A 21,649-nucleotide genomic window follows, 5' to 3' on the forward strand; every position below is an offset into this window, starting at 1 on the left:
GAACATTTACCACAGTGCTACAAGACCCTTCATTCTTGGGTTTATTTTGTAGCTTTTGTGTTTTACATCAATGCCAAATGTCACCCAGCTAAGAGGGTCTCTGACCTCCTCTTGTTGCAAGTTTACCATTTCCAGTTGATGCTTCTGTTGCTTTATAGATGATTGGGCTTAGTCATTTACAAACTTTATCAATGTAGCATCAATGCTTCCAGGTAGACCTTTATTGGGTACAAATTGTTCTAGCAGTTGTGTTAAGTGCTACTATTTGGCATCATTACTTGTGTCGGAGATGTTGCTGCACAGCAGGTTCCTTTATTTGAAATGGTGAAGCATTTGAGGGTGCACCTTTATTCTGTTGCTGAAAAGAGTGTTACAGTCTGTGCTGTGGTAGGTGCAGCTATGAAGAACGGCTCAGTGGTTAGCACTGCTGCCTCCCCGCGCCAGGACCCAGGTTCAATTCCAGCCTCGAGTGACTGTCTGTGTGGAGTTTGCACATTCTCCCCGTGTCTGCGTGGGTTTCCTACCACAGCCCAAAGATGAATTGGGCTGGGTCAGGTGAATTGACTATGCTAAATTGCCTATAGTGATAGGTGCATTAGTAAGGAGTGGGTGAATGGGTTTGGGTGGGTTGTTTCGGCACTGGAGGGAATCTAATCTAATCAAGAACACTGGGAAAATTGTCTTATTGTGTTGACCAGGTCTAGTTGTTGCCAACCTCCAGACTTTGTAGGATGCCTTGATTCTTGTGGCAGTGTCTGCCCTGAAAAAAAATGTTGGTGATACAGAGTTCATTCAGGGCAAGCTCAAGGTTTTATCCATTATCGTTGATTGTGTCTCACCATCTGACAGATATTGACTGTGAATCACAGTCAGTCCCTATCCATGCTATGAGGTTACCCAAGAGAAGAGCTTCTCACCATATGGAAAATACTACATAACACTACCTAGGGAATTATAAAAATATTACTTGTCTGAGGCTGTGGCGTACAGAGTTTGTGCACGGGCATGCATGAAGTTGACCACCTCCATCAGATGATAGCAATAGAAGGATGAGGCATTCTGAGGTTGCTACTTGTGACTCAATACACTGCAGCACTCTGTCCATGACAATGGAAGGTGTAATTATCCTCACGGATAGTGTCTTTTTTTCATTAATGTGTTTGTTTCAGAGGTGCAATATCAGCATTAAGCTAATGTCATACATTAGCTGTGGAATGTAAGTCATTGTCCCGAGCACATAGTGCTTCAAATCCAAAATGTTATCATTTTTGTTTAGATCTTATAGATGAGGGATGATTTTAGGAGGTACAACCTCCCTCCTCCCCACACCTACCAACCTCATAGGCTAAATCCAGAGGATAGACATAAGTTGCTTATTTTGGGTGCAAGAGTTGCCAGAAGGTGCTGACTTAATGGGACTATACTCCAAATTTTGTATTGAATTTACCCATTTAGCTATTTACTCTTCGTAATGTTGAAAGGTATCGACCAGCAGGACCCAGATTGCAGGTGTAGACATGACTGCAGCTGTGCCATTCCCTCACCACTCTCATGGCTGCCAGCTTCCCACTTCTGGCTGAAAACAAACCGAGCTGCTAAACCCCATTCAACAGAGCCCCCATCTGGGCAAGTTCAGTTAAAGTTAAACTATCTCATGAGGCCACCACCTCAGCGATTTAACCCTATTGGTAAAACGCACTCCTCCGTATTAAACCACTGTAGGAAGATCACATCATGACACTAAAACCCTCTTAAGGACCTCCACCATATTAGCAGCTTCTCCCCAGCAACCTCTTACCACAGCTGTAAAACCACCAAGAAGACCCCTACTCTCCTCAGGACTAATCCCCCACCATAATAAAGCCAACCATGGCATCATAACCCACCAAATAAATCCCTCACCTTGTGATTAACCAGTTCTAACCCCACAAAAAAAAGAGATTCACTCTGGAAGTAAATCATAAAAGTAACTCCTCATATCAAGAAAGTAATAACCACTCATTGTGACGCTAGATAGTCCCTTATTCATTGCTAAAGCCAGGCCAGAAAGCAGATGGCTAATGATTAATCTGCGAGGGCTCTCCCAGCCATTTAAAACCTGAAGGCAGTCCCAACTGGACCACACATGGTAGACAGAGAAGACTGAAGGGCCAGTTCCTGTGCTGTACTGTTATATGTTCATAGGACAGCAGCTTTCTAGCTTGTTTGAGAGAAGTACCTTTTCCAAGTTCAGAATGTGACAGGCAGTGCCAATGAAACCCCTACTGTTTGCGGCTTTTAGGCAAACCCACACTTGGGTCTTGCACCATGCCAGGCCAGTACTTTGTTGCAGGAAGACCCCACTTCAAATCAATCCTGTCTCCTGTTCAAGACCCTATCTCTGGCTAACCTCCTTGCTCACTGACTGTCTCCTGTGTACTGCATTCTTCCTTAGCCTTTCTGCGTTCAAACTCTCCATCCACTGCCTATCCACTCACTGTCACTTCCACGCTCACTCACCATCTTCTCATTGGGATAGATATTGAAAGAGCTCAAAGAGATGGCACCAGCTGTAATTTTCATAAAATTGTTGGAAATAGCAAGTGTGGAAGGTAGGGTGTGTCAAAGAACTGGGAACAGAATGAACCAGGAAATTATAGGCTGGTAGGTCTTATCTCAATTTCATGTAAACACTGAGTTCAAAATACAGGACAGAATTAGTGAACATTTCAAAAGCATAGCCTAAACAGAGGCAGCATAGATTTGGAAAGAACTTTTCAAGAAAATCCCTGTGTCGGTAACAAAATGTTATAGATACTGTCACCTTTTTGGATTTTTGCAAAACATTGCATGAGATACATATGCAGAGATGACAAAGTTTAGGTACCAAGCATGAATTGGGATAGAGCAGTTTCAAGAAAGGGCTGGGCTTCATAAAAAGAAATGGTAAAGATGAATAGGTATCTGATCGTAAGAAATCAGTGGCAGTGCAGATTGTTCATTGAGACCTCAATAGAGAGGGGAAGGCGCACAGTTTAATGTGCAGTCCAAAACAAACACTGGCACAAATGCATCAAAATGCACATTTTAAAGTGAGCATAGACAGTAATCCAACAGGTGGGTAGTCCTATGGTACAACCTTCATCACTGACCCATGCAAATCATTGTCTGAAGCAAAATAAATTCAGTTCTCTTAACTTACTGGGAGGTGTAGTGGATTAGAGACTAGCATTTTATTTCTGGAGCCTGGATTTCAATAAAACCATAAAGTTGGTACTGAAACATCTTTGTCAGCTGGCTTGAAGAGTCTGCTTTAAAAAAGTTTGAGAGTCTTGTTTCACAACACAGCAGAAAGTAGTCCTGAGTTAACAAATAAATCCCTGGTGCAAGTATGATTTGGAGGTGCTGGTGTTGTTAAGTCCAACAGGTTTATTTGGAAGCATTAGCTTTCAAAGTGCTGCTCTTCAGGTGGTTGTGGAGCAGAATCATAAGACACAGAATTTGTAGCAACAGGATTGCAGTGTCATGGAATGTAATATTAAACAAATTTAACTTAAGGCTTCCATCATTTAGAATGTTAAAATCACACAACACCAGGTTATAGCCGAACAGATTTAATTAGAAGCACTAGCTTTCGGATTGCCACTCCATCTTCAGGTGGTTGTGGAGTATACAATTGTAAGACCACAGAATTTATAGCAATAATTTCAATTACATCACACTGTAAACTTTTGCTATAAATTCTGTGTCTTACAATTGTGTACTCCACAACCACCTGATGAAGGAGCGGCGCTCCAAAAGCTAGTGCTTCCAATTAAACCTGTTGGACTATAACCTGGTGTTGTGTGATTTTTAACTTTGTACACCTCAGTCCAACACCGGCATCTCCAAATGTTTTAGGATGATCATGTTAGTTTGGGTTCATTCATACGTAAATCACAGAACTTTTTTAAACTTACATTCTCAAGATAGCTTTCAGAATAGGTGCCATCTCAGGTCAGGTAATGCATTGAAAGTGTACATTGATAATGGATTAAAGTCTGTCTCTGTCCCAATGTTAGGTCTGACTGATTTTATTTCATGTAGGATACTGAAATCCCATTTTAGAAATACAGTCATTGGGACACAGACAGACATTAACCTCACACCTTCAATGCATTGTCTGAGCTGAGAGGACACCAATTTTTAAAGCTGTTTTGAGAATGTAACTTCAAAAAAGTTCTGGGATTTACATATGAAACCAACGTGATCATTCTAAAAGGTGAAAGCCTTAAGCTCAATTTGTTTAATATTCCATTCCAAGGCATTGCAATCCTGTTGCTATAAATTCTGTGTCTTATGATTCTGCTCCACCACCACCTGATGAAGAAGCGATGCTTTGAAAGCTAGTGCTTCCAGTAAACCTGTTGGACCATAACCTGTTGTTATAAGATTTTTAACTTGGTACAAATAGATGGTGATCTTCTGAATCTTGGGACTGAGTGAAAGTAATGTAGAGACAACAGAACTTTACTCTAGCTCTACAATTTGCTGGCCTTCCTTCTGTCAGGCTAGGGAAAAAAGTCGATTCCCCAGCACTAATTCTGCGCTGACAACATTTTCTTTTCCAAACACTAAAAGCTAATGGTCAAATAGAAAATGCTAGAACTATTCATCTGGTCAGGCAACATGTGCAGAGACAAAGTTACTGTTTCATTTTGACGACCTTTCATCAGAACGGAGAAAATTTAGCAATGTCATAGGTTTTGACCAAGGAATGTGTATGACAAGGACATAAAAAAGGTTTGTGATGGAAGAGAAGGTAGTATTTCCAACATTTTGTACTTTTATTTCAGACTTTCAGCGTCTGTAAGATTCAGTTTCCAACTAAAATCTCATCCTCATTTAGTCAGATCAATATGTCAGCATCAACTTCAAACTGCGCATTTAAAACTGTGTGAAACGTACAGTCATTGATTCTCACAGTTGTTGCCTATGCAAAAAACCATGAGTTGTTACCTTTGCTTTGGGTTCATGCAAGGAGCACTTACACTGTTTTTCTTGTGTTACTCAGACCAACATAAAGACAGTATGCAAGAAACCCAACTTTGATCAATTGCTTCAAGGCGTTCGGATTACTGCTAATGGATTGGTCTAATTTTGACTTAGTTTTGAAATAAAAATTGTGTGTAGAATACACTGAGAAAGTGGACAGGTGGACCTGGTCTGTTATAAAGAGTTTGGGGCTTAACAATCTTCCTGCTGTTAAAATTCCCTCTGTTTCTCTCTGTTGAATAGCATGTACAGTTTCAACCTGTCATAAAATAAAAGGATGACAGATTACAACAAACATTTTGGTATATCTGCACAAATGGAGCCCAGCTGAGCACAGATAAGGCAGAATCCTGCTCCTTTTTATATCTGCAGTATCACTGAAAGAACACGATGGGCAATTTTTAAAAAGAATATAACTGATGCGCTGTTGTACCAGACCAAAAAGATTGCATTCTGGGCCTGGATATGATCAAAAATCATACAGACTGCAGCCTCTCCTCCCAAGTCACTATGGGTTAAAAAGTAAAGGAGAAATGAGGAATACTAAACCCCTTCCTCAGTCTTCCATATTCATCTTTAAACTGACCCTGCATATGAATTGGGTGGAGTCACCTTGTTTTACTCTTGTGATAGTTCCATTTAAGCACATCTGGCCACACAGATGTTGACACATTTCAGTTGCATACATATTTCAGTGTCCTTCAAATCAGATACCATCTTAGCCAAGCGAAAACTGCATACCAAAAATCCCCTCCTACCATCTAAAGCTCTATATTCCCATCAGCACTCTATATAGAGATTAAACCATCAACCCACAGAGTTTAAGTATTTTACTTCATTTAGAAAACGTGGACTTCAACAGTAATTCAGCTGCAAAAACGTTCTGAATGAGTGCAAACAGCAGAACAGTTCCTAGCTGAAAAGTCAAATTTTCTAGGGGGATGGATAAGCCATTTCATTGCACATGCAAAACTCCAGTAAGGACCATTTTCTAATGGATGGTGGACAGCAAGAACGGCAAAGAATCTTTGGGGTTACAAGGTGAGCTACTAGTTAATAATGTTAGGTATTCAGTACTTGTTTCTGAATCTCATGGAGGCCAATCCACAGCCACCACCTACAACTAAAAGTGGGAAATTTGGTGGAAACTGGTGTCCAAAGCTCAGCTAATTCATAAACCTGATAATTAGCAGGATCACTCAGACAATGAATTCATTGCAACAACCTGTTTAAAGGAGTACTGTCAGAGATCTCTGGTGCAGTGGTAGTGTCCCTACCTCTGAGCCAGGATGCCAGAGTTCAAGTCCCAGTTGTTCCAGAAGTGCGTCATAACATCTCTGAATGAGTTATTTGGAAAATATTAAAGAAATGCTGCCTCTTAGCTCTCCTTAAAACCGTCTGTTACAGTTAAATCTGAGTACCATTAAGGTATTTGGTATTTTTCTTTCTTGTTAAGTTCTTTATATCGTCATCTCTGAATGATCTCATTAAGAGTATGAAACTTGGGAATCAGGGAGTGAATTACAGGCAAGCGTAAGACTATTTGCCAGAACTGATGAAACATTCACTCAGTGATTTAATTGTCGTCATTTTGTGCTTTATACGTAAAGCGAACTTAGTCCAGCATGTCAGCATTCAGCTCTCTGCTTAACTGTCAGCTGTCTATCTTATGTAAAATCCATAATTAGTTACATAAGTTTTTACAGTATCATGTGGACTCCTGCCCCAGAATGTAGGAGAAGATCATACTAAATCTGTAAAACTGTTGTGAATAATTTATTATCGTTATTGGCATCATTGGCAATCACTCGCAAACAAGTGTCATTGCTACCTATGAAATTCTGTGTTACTGGACATGTATTCTGTGAGTCCTTGCCAGTAAATCCTGATAACTTCACTGATATTTAAGGTAATACAAATCTCCACATAGCCAAATTATTGAATGTCCCAACATTAACCAGCTCCCTCTCAGTGTCAAGCTTAGTAACCTTTTTTATTCACTCATGAGACGTGGATGTCGCTGAGTGGCTAGCATTTACTCCTCATTCCTGGTTATGCTTGAGAGAGTGGTGTTGAGCTGCCTTATTTGAAGCATTGCAGTCCACTTGCTGTTGGAATATCCACAATGTTATTAGGGAGGGAATTCCAGGATTTTGACCCACCGACAGTGAAGGAACAGCAATATATTTCCAAGTCATGATTGTGATTGGCTTGAAGGGAAACTTGCATTGGTAGTGTTCCCATGTCTCTGCTGCCCTTGTCCTTCAAGATGGAAGTGGCTGTGGAAGGTGCTGTTAAAGGATCTTGGGTAAAATTTCTGCAATTTATCTTGTGGATAGTACAGATTGTTGCTGCTGAGTGTCAGTTTGGCGAGCTGGTGCCAGTCAAGTCGGCTGCTTTATTTTTGGTGGTGTCAAGCTTCTTAAGTGTTGTTGGGGCTGCTCTAATTCAGGCAAGTGGGACGTATTCCATCACACACCTGACTTGTGCCATGTAGAGCGTGGATGGGCTTTGGGGAGGCAGAAGGTTAGTTACTCTGTGCAGAATTCCTGGGCACTGTATTCATATGGCGAATCAGTTACGTTTTGATTTGATTTATTGTTATCACATGTATCTTAACGCAGCGAAATGTGTTTCATGTACAGTGCAGGCAGATCATAATATAGGAGGACGTGCAGATCATAGAGTGTTTAAATAGAGTGAGGCATACAGGATTACGGCTGAAGGTGTATAAAACAAGATCAGCAGTAGATTTGAAATTAGAGAGATCCATTCAGCAGTCTATTAACTGCATGGAAGAAGCTGTTTTTGAACTTGTTGATATGTGTGTTTAAGTTTCTGTATCTGTTAAGTTTCTGGTCTTTGATTATCCCATGATGTTGAGAGTAAAGGATTCATCGGTGATAGCACCTTTGAATGTCAAAGGGTGGTGGTTAGGTGGTCTTTTAGTTGAGGTGGTCATTGCCTGGCATTTGTGCGTTATGAATGTAACTTAAGGAGCAGGAGAGTCGATGTTTCGAGCATAAACTCTTCATCTTGACTTTCCTGCTCCTCTAATGCTGCCTGACTGGCTGTACTTTTCCAACACTACACGCTTCAACTCTGATCTCCAGCATCTGCAGTCCTCACTTTCTCCTGAATGCCCCTTGTCAATTTTCAGCACAAGTCTGGATATTTTCCAGGTCTTGTTGCATTTGGCAATGGACTGCTTCAGTATCTGAGGAATTGCAAATGGTGCTGAACTTTGTGCAATCATTGGCAAACATCCACACTTCTGACCCTATAATGAAGGGAAAGCCATTCATGAAATAGCTGTAGATGATTTGGGCCTAGGACACTACCCTGAGTATCTTCTGCAGAAATATTCTGGAGTTGAGATGATTGACCTCCACAACCAAAACCATCTTCCTATGTGGCAGGTATGACTTGAACCATTGGAGAGTCAGGCCCACACTAAATGCTGGTGAGTATATTGTTGCTAAACAGATCTGAGAGTACTGTTGATGACACCTTTCATCATTTTGCTGATGATTGAGAGTAGACTAGTTGGCCAGGTTGGATTTGTCCTGCATACCTTGGGAATTTTCCCATGTTTTAGGTAGATGCCCATGTTGTAACTGTACTGCTAGGGGAATGGCAAGTTCTGGAGTACATGTCATCTTCAGTACTATTGCCAGAATGTTATCAGGGCCCATAGCCTTTGCAGTGTCCAGTGCCTCCAACTGGTCTGTGATATCATGTGGACTGAATTGGCTGGGATTGTTATCTGTAACAATGGAGGCTACTGGAGGAAGCAGAGATGGATCAGCATTAGCAGTTCTGGCTGAAGATTGTTGTGATTGCATTATCTTTTGCACTGATGTGTTGGGCTGTTCCATTATTGAGGATGGAGATATATGTTCCATTTCCATTTTCTCCTTCCATTCAGTGCCTTGTATATCAAATGCAATTTCTCCAGATTCCAGATGTTCTGCAAAGCTTCAGTGGATGATCTGGAGAACTAGTTATTGAGATTCTGCACCATATAATAGCAATCTATAGAAAATAATGCAGGAAAATATTTTTTGGCATTAGTGGATTTGATTTTGGAATCATCTCAACAGTGTATGTCAACAGCAAATGAAATGTTGAGATATATAGTGCAAGAAACAAAGCTTAAATCAGAGGCTGTGATGCTAAATTTACAAAGGGCATTGGTTAATTTGTACATGGAGCATTAGACACTTCTGACCAGCACATTAACAGAGATGGTTAGCTGTTGAAAAAAATTGCTTTATCTGAGCTAGAATAAAGAGTCAAAGAGGAGATTTAATTGACCTGTTTGAGATTATGAAATACTTTTTATAAAAATGCATTGGAAAATAATATTTCCTCTGGTGTTGTTGTCAATGACAAAAGTCATTAGTTTAAAACTGTTACAAAGGGCATAGAAAAAGGTTGAAGAGAGCTTTTTTTCACTTTTGCAATTGTAACTATGGATTCAAAGTGGCTGAACCAACGACAGCTACAACTTCTACAGAAAAATAGATAAATAACATTTGTAGCCTTGGGAGGCACAGGGCTATCGGTGGAGTGATCTTGAGATTGGGTTTACTTTGTAATTTCTCTGGCAAAGTGGCAGAGCAAAAGTGATAAATCATAAAATTCTCTAGTCCTATGTAGGAGGTTTGATAGAGCTAAGAGGAATCACAACGTGGCAGAGCTTTGGAAATGGAGCACAATGGTGTTGCCTATATTGAGCTGAAGAAAATTAAAATGCAACATCAGAATTGGAGTGCTGTCTAACTTTGTGGAGAAGAGATTTCATTGCATGAATAAAAGCTGACCGTATGTTGCAGATGACCTCTTCCTAAGATTACCACGCGAAAGTGTAAAATACCCTAACACAGAAAAATCTTTGTTTAAGTTATCGAGTGTATGTGTGTGTATGGTGGGGAGTTGTGAGTGTCTGTGTGAGAGAGTATGTATGTGTGTGAGTGAGTGTAAAGGGTCTAAGTCTGTGAGAGGGGTACGCACACACACACACATACACTCTCTCTCTCTCTCTCACACTCACAGACACTCACAACTCCCCACCATACACTAGGTAGCACGGTGGCACAGTGGTTAGCACTGCTGCCTCACAGCGCCAGGGACCTGGGTTCAATTCCCGCCTCAGGCGACTGACTGTGTGGAGTTTGCACGTTCTCCCCGTGTCTGCGTGGGTTTCCTCCGGGTGCTCCGGTTTCCTCCCACAGTCCAAAGATGTGCGGGTCAGGTGAATTGGCCATGCTAAATTGCCCGTAGTGTTAGGTAAGGGGTATATGTAGAGGTATGGGTGGGTTGCGCTTCGGCGGGTCGGTGTGGACTTGTTGGGCCGAAGGGCCTGTTTCCACACTGTAAGTAATCTAATCTAAAACTCCCCATCAAATACACACACACACAGACAAAAACCCATATATACATATATGTTTGTGGGGTGAATTTGTACTTACAGACTTACATTGTACTTTGCTCAAAAACTACATGAATCCATGTAAGACTCTGTTAACTCATTTTTTAAAATTAGAATCAGTCTAAACATTATGGCACAGATAACAGAACACAGGGATCTAGCACCTTCAACATTTTGCCTGGCCTGACATCAGTTGTTACAGTTAACTTGAGAATGTAACTTTTCTTTTAAAATTTGTGATTTACATATGAAAGAAGTGAAACTATCATGGTCATTCTAACAGAGAGACTTAACAAACAATCAAGGTATTTTTCAATGTATAATTTCATTGGAGTGTAATAGCATGTTGAGAAATCAATTAGCTTTTAGTCCATAGGCCTTTTCTGCATTACATATGCTCGAAGGTCTCTTGTACTGCAAAATTCTCTCAGCATCATCATAACTTAAAGCATAGAAAGAAGCAGTACAGAGGAACCACGATTATCCGGCATTCGATTACTTCAATATCAGATTATCTGACAAGATCGCAAGTCCGATGTTCGGCTAAACTATGTTATCCGGCATCCAGTGAACCGGATGAAATATTCCCTGCCTGTGTCCACCGGATAGTCAAGGTCCCTCTGTATATAGAACCTATTGCACTTTTTTATGCAAACTGTTGAACTGCATCCATCCAATCGAATCCTACTTTCCTGTACCTGTTATTGCAACTTCTGTGTGCTTCCTTTTCAAATGCTTAACTCAAATCAGATGTAATGATGCTTTCATTACTCAAATTCATTTCTTGTGAGAGAGAAAAATTAAAAGTTAATGCGACACTTTTAAGACCCTTGGTTAGTCCACATGGGCGTTCTGTGCAAATCTCTGATATGGATGCACTGAAGAGAATGCACAGTAGTTTCATAAGATTTATACTGAAATAAGAGAGAAATACCTGTCGAAAAAGGCTGAACAATCTTGAGTTCTGGGGTCCAAAAGCAATTCTCTAATTCAGCAGAGGTTAGGTTTGTCATTGGATTTAATAGAGTACTTGTAAAGAAAATATTTTTAATGGTCTGGAATCTAAAACTAGAGGACATTAAGACGCAGGGGTAGTTATTAATAAATTCAAAAGAAATTCTGGCCAAAGCTCTTTATCCAAGCAGTGGTTAGTACAGTATGTGTAAAATGCTAACACATTAGAGTATTTGAAATAAACAGCGTGGATGCACTTAGTGGGAAAAACACAGAAGAGAAGAAAGTGTTGGTAGGGTTACATGAGAACAGGTGAAAAGAAATCATGTGGAGCATAAGTGCAGTCTTTGACCCATTTGAGTAAATGGTTTGTTTCTGTGCTTAAGAAACTATACAATTGTAAAGTAATCAAAGGAAAATTCTCATTTTTATAATGCAACAATATCCCAAAGTGCTTTATATGAGTGTTAGATAAAAGTTTACACCTTGTTATATAAGGTGATGATAAGATAGATGATTAAGGTTTGGTGAAAAATGCTGACTTTACCCTACAATCTACTTGGCAATTACTCCAGCTCACATATTCTTACTTTTTAAGTGGTGGTTGGAGGAGGAGGCGGGGAGTTGAGCAAATATTTGGTATTACAGTTTCAAGCCATGTGTTTCTGTATCTAAAAGGTGTGGCTTTTCTTCTGTGCCTTCAGTTCTAAACACAGTTTCATTCCTTACAGGCTATTATAAAAGAAGGTCTTCTGATGAAGCAGACAAGTTCATTTCAGCGCTGGAAGAAAAGATACTTTAAGCTCCGGGGACGGACACTGTATTATGCAAAGAATGCAAAGGTGATTTTTTTTAAAAATTCAATGCAATATATTGGCTACAGCATTCAGAGGTGATCTTGTCTGATAAAGCTGTGTTAACAGTTTTTTTAAACTGTCTGTCATTAGTGCTATAATTCAGTTGTGTCGGCACAACTAGTGCAACCACATGACATCTATATTAGAATTCAGTAATAGACCAGTGAAAGTTTGGGTTCTTTTTCTGTTTTCTAACCTTATTGATTCCAGCTAAACTCCCACTCATTGGGCCTTTTTCATTCTACTGTTCTTTCACGGCTCAAAACCTGGTTTTCCAAAATTGCACAGGATGGGAAAAGCTGTTGCAATCCACTCAGCTCATCTAAAAAATTTATCTGATAACTATCGTTCCCCTCTATCGTTTTTTTTCCTCCATGTAAATACCTGTCAATGTAAACAAAATGCGTTCTTAAAATGTTGATCATGCTATTAAATGATTAGGTTTCTAAGCCCAAATGTTCTGTAGGAGAAAGTGAGATCTGCAGATGCTGGAGATCAGAGCTGAAAATGTGTTGCTGGAAAAGCGCAGCAGGTCAGGCAGCATCCAAGGAATAGGAAATTCGACGTTTCGGGCACGATTCCTGAAGAAGGGCTTATGCCCGAAACATCAAATTTCCTGTTCCTTGGATGCTGCCTGACCTTCTGCGCTTTTCCAGCAACACATTTTCAGCAAATGTTCTGTAGCCCAGAATGTTAAAAATTGTTAATGAAGTAGTGGTGGAGAGGGATGTACATTCATTTTTTTGTGAGAGAGTAGAGAGTACCAAATAAGTAGGAGGTGGCAAATTTAGATTTGTTAAAAATAAAGCTCTGGGTGGGTAGAGAAAGGAGGGAGGGAGAGAGAAGAAATTTGTCAGGCAGCTTTCAATTAGTTGGTTTCATATTGGCAGTAAGGAGATGACCTCAGATAATAATTAGAGACAATATAAACAAATACTTTATCAGGCCCATGATCATGGAATTATAGTAATTAGTTCACTTTTGACTAACTTTAATGCAGCTTTTGATAACATAATAGGCTGAGTTCAGCTTGCACTCTTTATTGCAGAGAATATAAATACTTGGTGCAGATAAACTCAAAGACAAAAGATGCTGTACAAATGAACCCCATCTTTATCAGTAGTCAGTTTAAAGAATGTCTTAATGGAAACATAAGATCTGGGAAGGTAGAAATGTATATAGGAAGATATTAATTGTGTGTTGTTTCACGTATGGCCATTGATAGTGAAGTGAAAAGAGAGGGTGCACGGGAAATGAGAGTCAGAGGGATGGAGAGATGTGAAAAGGCCTTGAAGATATTTAAATACAAGGATTAGAATTCTAAATTTGAGCTGCTGAGGGGCAGTGATTCACTGTAAAATTTGCTGTTAGCCAAAAGCAAGAGATCAGTGCTTGATGGATGAGGATCAGTTTGACATTTAGGAATGACAAAGAGGTTGGGGCTTATTAGGAGAGAGGAGAACAATTGTGAGGAAGCCAGAGGTCAAACCTTGGTGCAGCCAAGGGGAAGGTAACAACAACAACAACAATCAGAAGGAAGTAAGAGGCCATGGGGTGATGCTCCCCAGGTGTTGTCCAGACACTGGGAAACCTGGCCAGCAGCAATTACATTGAAATCTAACACAAAATTCCACTTGGGAACTTGTTTAAAATATGTTCAATCCAAAAGAGCACATGTTACTGACATACACGTGATGGGTTGAGGACATTCTGCACAGTAATGAGAGAGTTAATATTGAAATCTATATCCCCGTCCCTACCCGCTGTGTCAATTGTGTTTAATTATATGCAGGTGGTGGGTGTTGACTGGCAATTCAGTGAGTCACAGTAAATAGACATAGTCTGGAACTGTGGTTGTTGCACTTGGAGGTGTATATTTGCTATGTGTACCTCAGTAAGTAAATATAAAATTGTATAAAGATTGACTCCATTTCTATCTTATGCCAACTGACTATGTGGAGAAGAACATTCTGCTTCCTTATCCTGTTCTGCAGCTCTCCTCCATACCTTCTATTTATCATACCTTGACTGGGTTTTGAATGCATTCATATTTTTCCTGATGTCCTCTTCCCTGAAGCTGAAAGCACTGACCCGTTGCTGGCTGCTGTCCTCCGATTGCTTAGCCAGCTGGCCATGTTTTGCATGTGAGCCTAGGGTGTAAGCAGGCTGTTCACTTTAGGGTGGGATTTGAGAAATGGATCATCGTCAAGCTTAATCCTGTCCTCACCTGACTTTAGCAGATGGCATTTTCCAGCAGGGGTCACTGGTAATAAGTAAAAGCAGGATAGAGAGCTGAACAGTATAAAGGAAAATAGAGATATTCCCAAGTCTGGACCCAAGGGACACCAGGTAACTCAGCAAACCTGGGATCATGCTGGATTGGATAGCTTAGTTAAATGGCTGACTACCCAGAGTTAAAGAGTTCTGAATTCCATTAACCTTATTTTGACACAGCGGATTACTTATGCTGAATTTGGACTTACTGAGAAGATAAAATTTAGTTCCATTTTATTTCTCATGGCCACATCTCTTAAAACTCCTTGTTGTCTTCTGTCTTACGTTATACCTGTCCTTTGCTTGGCCCATTTTGGTTGAAATTTTGCTGTGCTATTTTCAAGTTCACCAACAGATGTGCATCATAATCTGATTTTGTGAAAACTTGTTGTAATTAAATGTCTTGACTGAAGATATGGAGCAACTGACAACGTTATGGGGTTCATGGCTGCAAAGTAATGAGCACATTCAATTGGTATTGCAAATTTGTCATGCCTCAACCGAATATGGCGCAATGTGCAGTATTTTTAAAATCTCTAACATAAAACTATTTATAGTACTTACCCATACATTCTTATTGGTATCTTGAATGGATTGAAATAATCCAACATTTCAGAATCCTTTTTTGACGCATCCGCTCTGAACTACTGTTGTTGAATCTGTTGTTCACACTGGTAGAATCTACAGTTATGAGAAATGCTTAAGGCTGACATTTACTGGAAAATTCCCTTCTGACTGTTTAGTGCCATCCACAGATTCACACGGTATAAATTTAACTTTCTAGCTCCTAGGGCCAAAGACCTCAGTCACTTGGCAGCTGTCTAAAAACAAACAAGAATGCATGTACTCAATCAGGAAGTGCTTGAGAGGAAGAGTGTTCTAGCTGAAACCCTCTTATTCTGATACCCTGCCCAGGAGGATGTAGGAGGATAACCTTATTATGGTAGACAATCCTTATTTATCATGACAACCCTTTAATATACCCAGGGCAGCAGGATTTTCCTTCATAGTCAGGTAGTCTATAAGCTTTTAGAGCATTTTATCTCCATATCCTTGGGGCTTTGCAATATAAGGCTACAATCTTTGTTTTATGTGAATAAGTTTCCAGACAGTGTTTTCTCTGGGGTGGGCGAGTCCTAAACTAGAGGGCATAGGTTTAGGGTGAGATGGGGAAGATATAAAAGGGAACTAAGGGGCAACATTTACATGCAGAGGGTGGTGCGTGTATGGAATGAACTGCCAGAGGAAGTGGTGGAAACTGGTACAATTACAACATTCAAAAGGCATCTGGATAGGTATGTGAATAGGAAGGTTATAGAGGGATATGGGCTAAGTGCTAGCGAATGGGACTAAATTAGGTTGGGATATCTAGTCGGCATGGAACTAGTTGGACTGAAGGGTCTGTTTCCGTGCTGTACATTTCTATGACTTTATAAGTTTCATTGAGGTCACTAAAATCTTTTTAATTAAACCCTCTATTCTCTTTGTAGGAGGATTAGGGTCTTACCCTGTTCTCCTTCCACCATTTATCTCTCTGTAAGATAAATAAGTAAGGTTACTATGGTATAGCAACCCTATTTATCTTCCTAGTGGAAGCGTAGGATCATCCTAAGTCATTGGATTGGGGTGTGGGGCTACTTTTGTAGTTTAACTAACTTTGTTCTCCCCCTGCTGGCTCAATGTATCATCAACAATAATGTGCTTACAACGAGTGTCTTTTTTCTTGTAGTCCATCATCTTTGATGAAGTGGATTTAACAGATGCCAGTGTTGCAGAATCCAGCACGAAAAATGTTAACAACAGTTTTACAGTGAGTAACTCTGGCATAAATCCTATTAAACAAGAATTTTGTTCTACCCATTTATGCTACTGAGAAAGGATTGTATGTTAATCATGAACACAGGTAGCATAGACAACTGATCGTTTATTGAATAATTAGTCAGGTAGTTATACAAATTACACATTGCATTTTGTTTAAAATATATAAATTGCATCGCCTGATTGAATTCTATGCTAAACAGGAAACTTGCGTTGTATAGTGCCTGTCAAATCCCAGGATATCCCAAAGCACTTCATAGCCAAGTAAAAGCTTTTGAAGTACATCCACAATTATAATATAGGCCAAGGTGGATTCTGTTTATGTCGTCTAAAACGATGAATGATCATGTAATCTATTTTGTTAATCTTAGCTGAGACATAATCTTTGGCAAGAACAGCTGCTGATTGAGTTGAAGCTTTTCTTCAGTTAGAGTACCATTTAAAATCACAGATCCCTTTCCTGTTGTAGAGATTGGAAACAGTGACCTGGAATGTAAGGTTGGAGGCATTGCAGTGGACATGTGTAGAAAACTAAGGCGTAGGGTAGAGAGATTACAGAGTTCCAGTTGAGAGGCATCCTGGAGGAATTTGCAGATTTTGAATTGCACCTGTCACATATAACACCAGTAAATTTGAGAGAACTGGTTCTACAGGTAACAAAAATTGTTATAATGTTTTTAGTGACATTTTAGGCAGATAAATTCAGGTCCTGTTTGTAAGATTCCTAGTTTTCACCTCAGATGTTGGTGAGGGTTTGAAGTTCAGGTTTGAGTAGGGTTACGCTAAATCTGCTTGCTCAAACAGAAAAAGATGAAAATACAATACCAGGCACAAGTGCTGACATTTAATGGGAAACATTGTAATTTAACATCAGTCTTTCTGGTATCAATGTGAGAAATGTTTGAATAGGTCTGAATATAAGAAGTATTGAACACCGGTTTCTTCTTTCTGTTATTACCAAATACCCCTCTGCAGTTAGACTGTGTCTTCTACTTCATTTTCATATGACAATAGACCAACAACAGGAAGGACAAACTATTCCTCAGTATTTCTTACACCCAGATCTAGCCATAATTTCCGCTCTAATTTTAATTCCTAGGAAGTCTCCCAATTCCTACAGTAATTTCCAGGAAACCCATTTTATTTGGAATTTCATCACAAATGTAGTGGAATTATTTACTATTCAGACATTTCCTGGTTTTTATCTTTTCCAGTGTGGGTTTTCACGAGGAGAGTGTTGGAAGCCTGAACCTTTGATATTGATCCTCTTAATTGTATATTACATGAGTTTAATTCTGCACTGGCAGTGTCAATGTGGGATTCCCTTGGGCACATATTAAAACACACTTACTAAAACTATGCAGTGAGGACATGTACGTTTGTAATGTTGAACTTTGCAAATATTTGTAAGATGGAATAAGGAGTGGCTCCGATAACGCACCACTGGTTTTCTAAAAGACAATATTAACATTATTTTGTTTTCTTGTCATGCAAGCCAAGCAGAGGAACTGATGAAACTATTTGGCACAAAACAAAGTGGAACCAAATTGCAAAGCTGGGTAACTTACATTCTCAGGGCACAGAGCAAATTGAGTCAGAAATTATCCAAAATAAAGAATTCTTTACAGCTCTGAAGAATAGACCAATGAAATAACTGAAGAGGTTTAATTGGGGTCATGGCCTGCTTCGTTGCAGCTATGCTATAAACTGGCATAAATGTTTCTGACCGACAGTTCTCACATTCTGTTGATACATTTTCTTGTATGTCGGAGTTGGACTAAGGAGAAGTGACATTCAGATGCCAACAGCATTCTAATCTGCAAAAAAGACTATTCTGGATTATGTGACTCATCCTTCGTCATTGACTATGTTTAATTTCCACTGAAAATACTTCTAAAATTTCTTTAGTTGACTTTATTAGAACTATTTAGTGAGCACTAATCTGGAACACAATGCTGGAGTGAAGCAATTCAGTTTAAGGTGATTAAACCACCACTTAGTCTTTAGCGAGGGCATTCCTCAGGACTACACAATATTGTCTGTGTCTCCCCACAAGTGCATAAGGAGTTTATACTGAGGCTGCAAAGGTAGAATTTGGCTGCATGCACACTCTGGCTTGTCCTGACCCTGTTTAGCAAGAACCACTCTCCATATATATTAATGGTGGTCTCTGCTTCCAGAGATAAGCATTGCAGGATAAGATGCTCAAATGTGTTAAAATGCACAGAACAGTATTGAAGTCTGTCAACAGCTGGCTGAGTGTATGGGATCATTTCCGCATTTTGGAATGTCAATGGTTTTGCCCTACACTACACCTTCAGGGGTGGGTTTGAGCTGATGATTCCTGTATAGAATCAAGTCTATTAACTCTGCCAACTGGGTTGATTTTACTACCTGAAGCTTTCACACATTTGGTGCAATTTATTTTTTCTCAACATCCTTCTTTAGCCTGCATATTGGTCCTTTCAATGCTTCCTAAATTCTCATTCCAAATCACTTATATAAATGACAAGCAACAGTGGATCCAGAACAATGACCAGCAGTGTTCTACAGAGGTCAGTACTGTGTCCACTGTTGTTTGTCATTTGTATAAATGATTTGGATGTGAATTTAGGAAGCATGGTTAGTACGTTTGTGGATGGCTCCAAAATTAGTGGTTTTGTGTCCAGTGAAGATGATTATCTAAGATTACAAAGTGACCTTAAACAATAGGGCCAGTTGATAGAGGTGTGGTGGGGGAGTTTAATTTGGATAAATGTGAGGTATTGAATTATGGTAAGACAACAAGGGCAGAACGTTTGCAAGTAATAGTAGAGCCCTGGGTAGCTCTGTCAAACAGAGAGACGTAGGGGTCCAGGTGCATACTATGACAGGTAGACAGGGTGGTAAAGAAGGCATTTGGAAAGCTTGCCTTCATTTCTCAGATCAAGGAGTTGGAGCATCATATTGCGATTGTATTGGACATAAGTGAGACTACTTTCAGAGTACAGTGGCCAGTTAATTTGGAGAGGGTGCAGAAACAATTTAATAGACTCAAATCGATACAAGAATCATCAGCTGAAACTCACCCCTGAAGGTGTAGTGTATGGCAAAACCCATTGACATTTCAAAATGTGGAAAAGATCCCATACAGGATTGGAGGTTTTGAGTTGTAAGAAGAAGCTGGATAAGTTGGGAGTTTTTTCATGGAGTGCAGGAAGTTGTGTGACTTTATAGAAGTTTATAAAATCATGAGGGGCATGGTAAGATGACTAGCAAAAAATCTCTTAGATTACTTTTCTCTAGGAGCTCAACACTAGACGGCATATTTTTAAGGTGAAGGTAGAAAAATTCAAAAGGACCTGAGGGGCAACCTTTTCACACAGAGGGTGGTTTGTGTGTGGAATGAACTGCTAGAGGAAGTGGTAGATATAGGTACAGTCACAACATTTAAAAGACATTTGGACAGGGGCATGAATAAGAAAGCAGTGAGGGATAGGGCCAAACGCAGGCGAATGGGATTACTTTAGTTTGGGAAACTTAGTCGACATGGATGAGTTGGACTGAAGGGTCTATTTCCATGCTGTATGACGCAATGATTTAATATGAAATTTTCATCATAGTGAAAAGCAGCAACACTCGCTCCCTAGTTCTTTCCAAAACATAGACCTGTCGTCATAGTGGGGCCACCGATGCTAACTGCAGCTGTTCAAGAAAAGGCTCCACATCTACATCTAGAACATCTAAAGATAAGTAATAAATATGACCAAAACGGAAAGTGCTAGAGAAATGCATCTGTAGAAAGAAAAATGAATTTCTGACAAAGGATCATTACATTCAAAAGATTAACTGTTTTTCACAGTATACATGCTGCCAGATCTCCTGAGTTTCTCCAGCACTTCCTGCTTTTGTTTCAGATTTTCAGCATCCATAGTTTTTGTTTCATTCAATAAATGTTACTAGTTGTCTTACTAAAATGATTTATTTTTGGTCAAGTGTGCTCGAGGCCCACCTTGATTTTCTTTCCTGTTCACTATTGCATGCCATAGAGATTGCTTCTCTTGCCAGTTGTGGAAATTGCCAAATGTAAATCCACAGTTCAAATTAAAATAGGAGAACCAATGAGGATGATATAGGAGTCAGGCTAACACTTGTTGTACTGTCATAAAAAGACTTGTTTATCCATTGTACTGTGTAGTGTCAATAAGACTTTTCACTTTCTACCAGCACTTATATTGCTTTGCTTTCTTTCATTCCTGGAAATACAGACAGACTGGCAGCATGCACACATAGGTCTCATTCATTGAAGTGGGAAACATTACAGCACAAATGAATCTTCAATATGATCCATTGCTGCCTCCGTATTTCCCATGGTAGTAATACCTTGCACTCCCACAGCTGCCCATTATATGCTCAGTCAGCTGAATCTTTGCACACACACACACACCACCCCCCCCCAACCAAACTGACAAACTGCAACATACTTGAGTGGATGATCTACGCCATTCTTGCTGAGTACCTCAACTCTTTTCTCTTCTGCACATGTCTACAATTTCCCTTTATATTTTCCATCTCTCATACTGTGACACATTCCAGTCATTCTGTCCGTTTGAAAGTCTATCGAACCTTATGCCTCATCAAGTTGGTTATTCCATCCAAAGCACTCCCCAGTGGTTAAGTTTTCCATTCTGTTTCTTTTTCTCTTGTCCATCTTATGGACTCCCACTGATATATCTAACCGATCTTTTATTAACTCAATGATATCTCAATTTGTTGTTTCCTCTGACTCATTTTAGCGCGTTCATTTCTTCACATTTCTTTGTAGGATGTTTTACCCTTCTATGAATGCATTTTGAAGGAGCACATTATCAATCTAACCGACAATAAGTCTTCCGCTACCAGTGAGACAGCCCTACCAATCAAAACTTCCACTTTCTCATTTTTTCCTGTTCCTCAATTCTCCTACTTCTGCTTGTACATTTAAGCATCATATTCAAAATCCTTCATTCTTTTCTCTATTTTTCTTAACATTGCTAGACCTGGTCAATTCAAAAGGCATGTCTTTTATTCTTTGCACTGAAATTTCAACTCTTCCCTGACTAATAACAGACAGGCTGTCAAAAACAAAAATTGGTAATGGTGGAATCAACCTTAGAGCTTGAGCGTCTGTGGCAGCTATGTGCCAACTGATTATGTTCTTGCAGTTGAGGCAGTATGTTTACAGATAAAATCATACAGAGGAAATATCATTGTATGTATGCTGTGGTCTTCCTGACCTTCCGTTTGGAACGATGTAAAGGAACCTTTACTTTATATCAGC

General features: G+C 39.7%; 1 protein-coding gene across 3 annotated transcripts in view; it reads left to right on the top strand.

The window, feature by feature from the left end:
• Positions 1–21,649, top strand: part of LOC132821936 (diacylglycerol kinase delta-like) — a 147,750-nt gene that overhangs the window by 33,289 nt on the left and 92,812 nt on the right. For all 3 annotated transcript variants that reach the window (XM_060834919.1, XM_060834920.1, XM_060834921.1), the window contains exons 2-3: positions 12,133–12,243; positions 16,262–16,342. In XM_060834919.1, coding sequence (XP_060690902.1) covers positions 12,133–12,243; positions 16,262–16,342 — 192 coding nt within the window. The remainder of the gene's footprint in view (positions 1–12,132; positions 12,244–16,261; positions 16,343–21,649) is intronic.

The sequence above is a fragment of the Hemiscyllium ocellatum genome, chromosome 13 (genome assembly GCF_020745735.1).
Source record: "Hemiscyllium ocellatum isolate sHemOce1 chromosome 13, sHemOce1.pat.X.cur, whole genome shotgun sequence".
Taxonomy (NCBI): Eukaryota; Metazoa; Chordata; class Chondrichthyes; order Orectolobiformes; family Hemiscylliidae; genus Hemiscyllium; species Hemiscyllium ocellatum.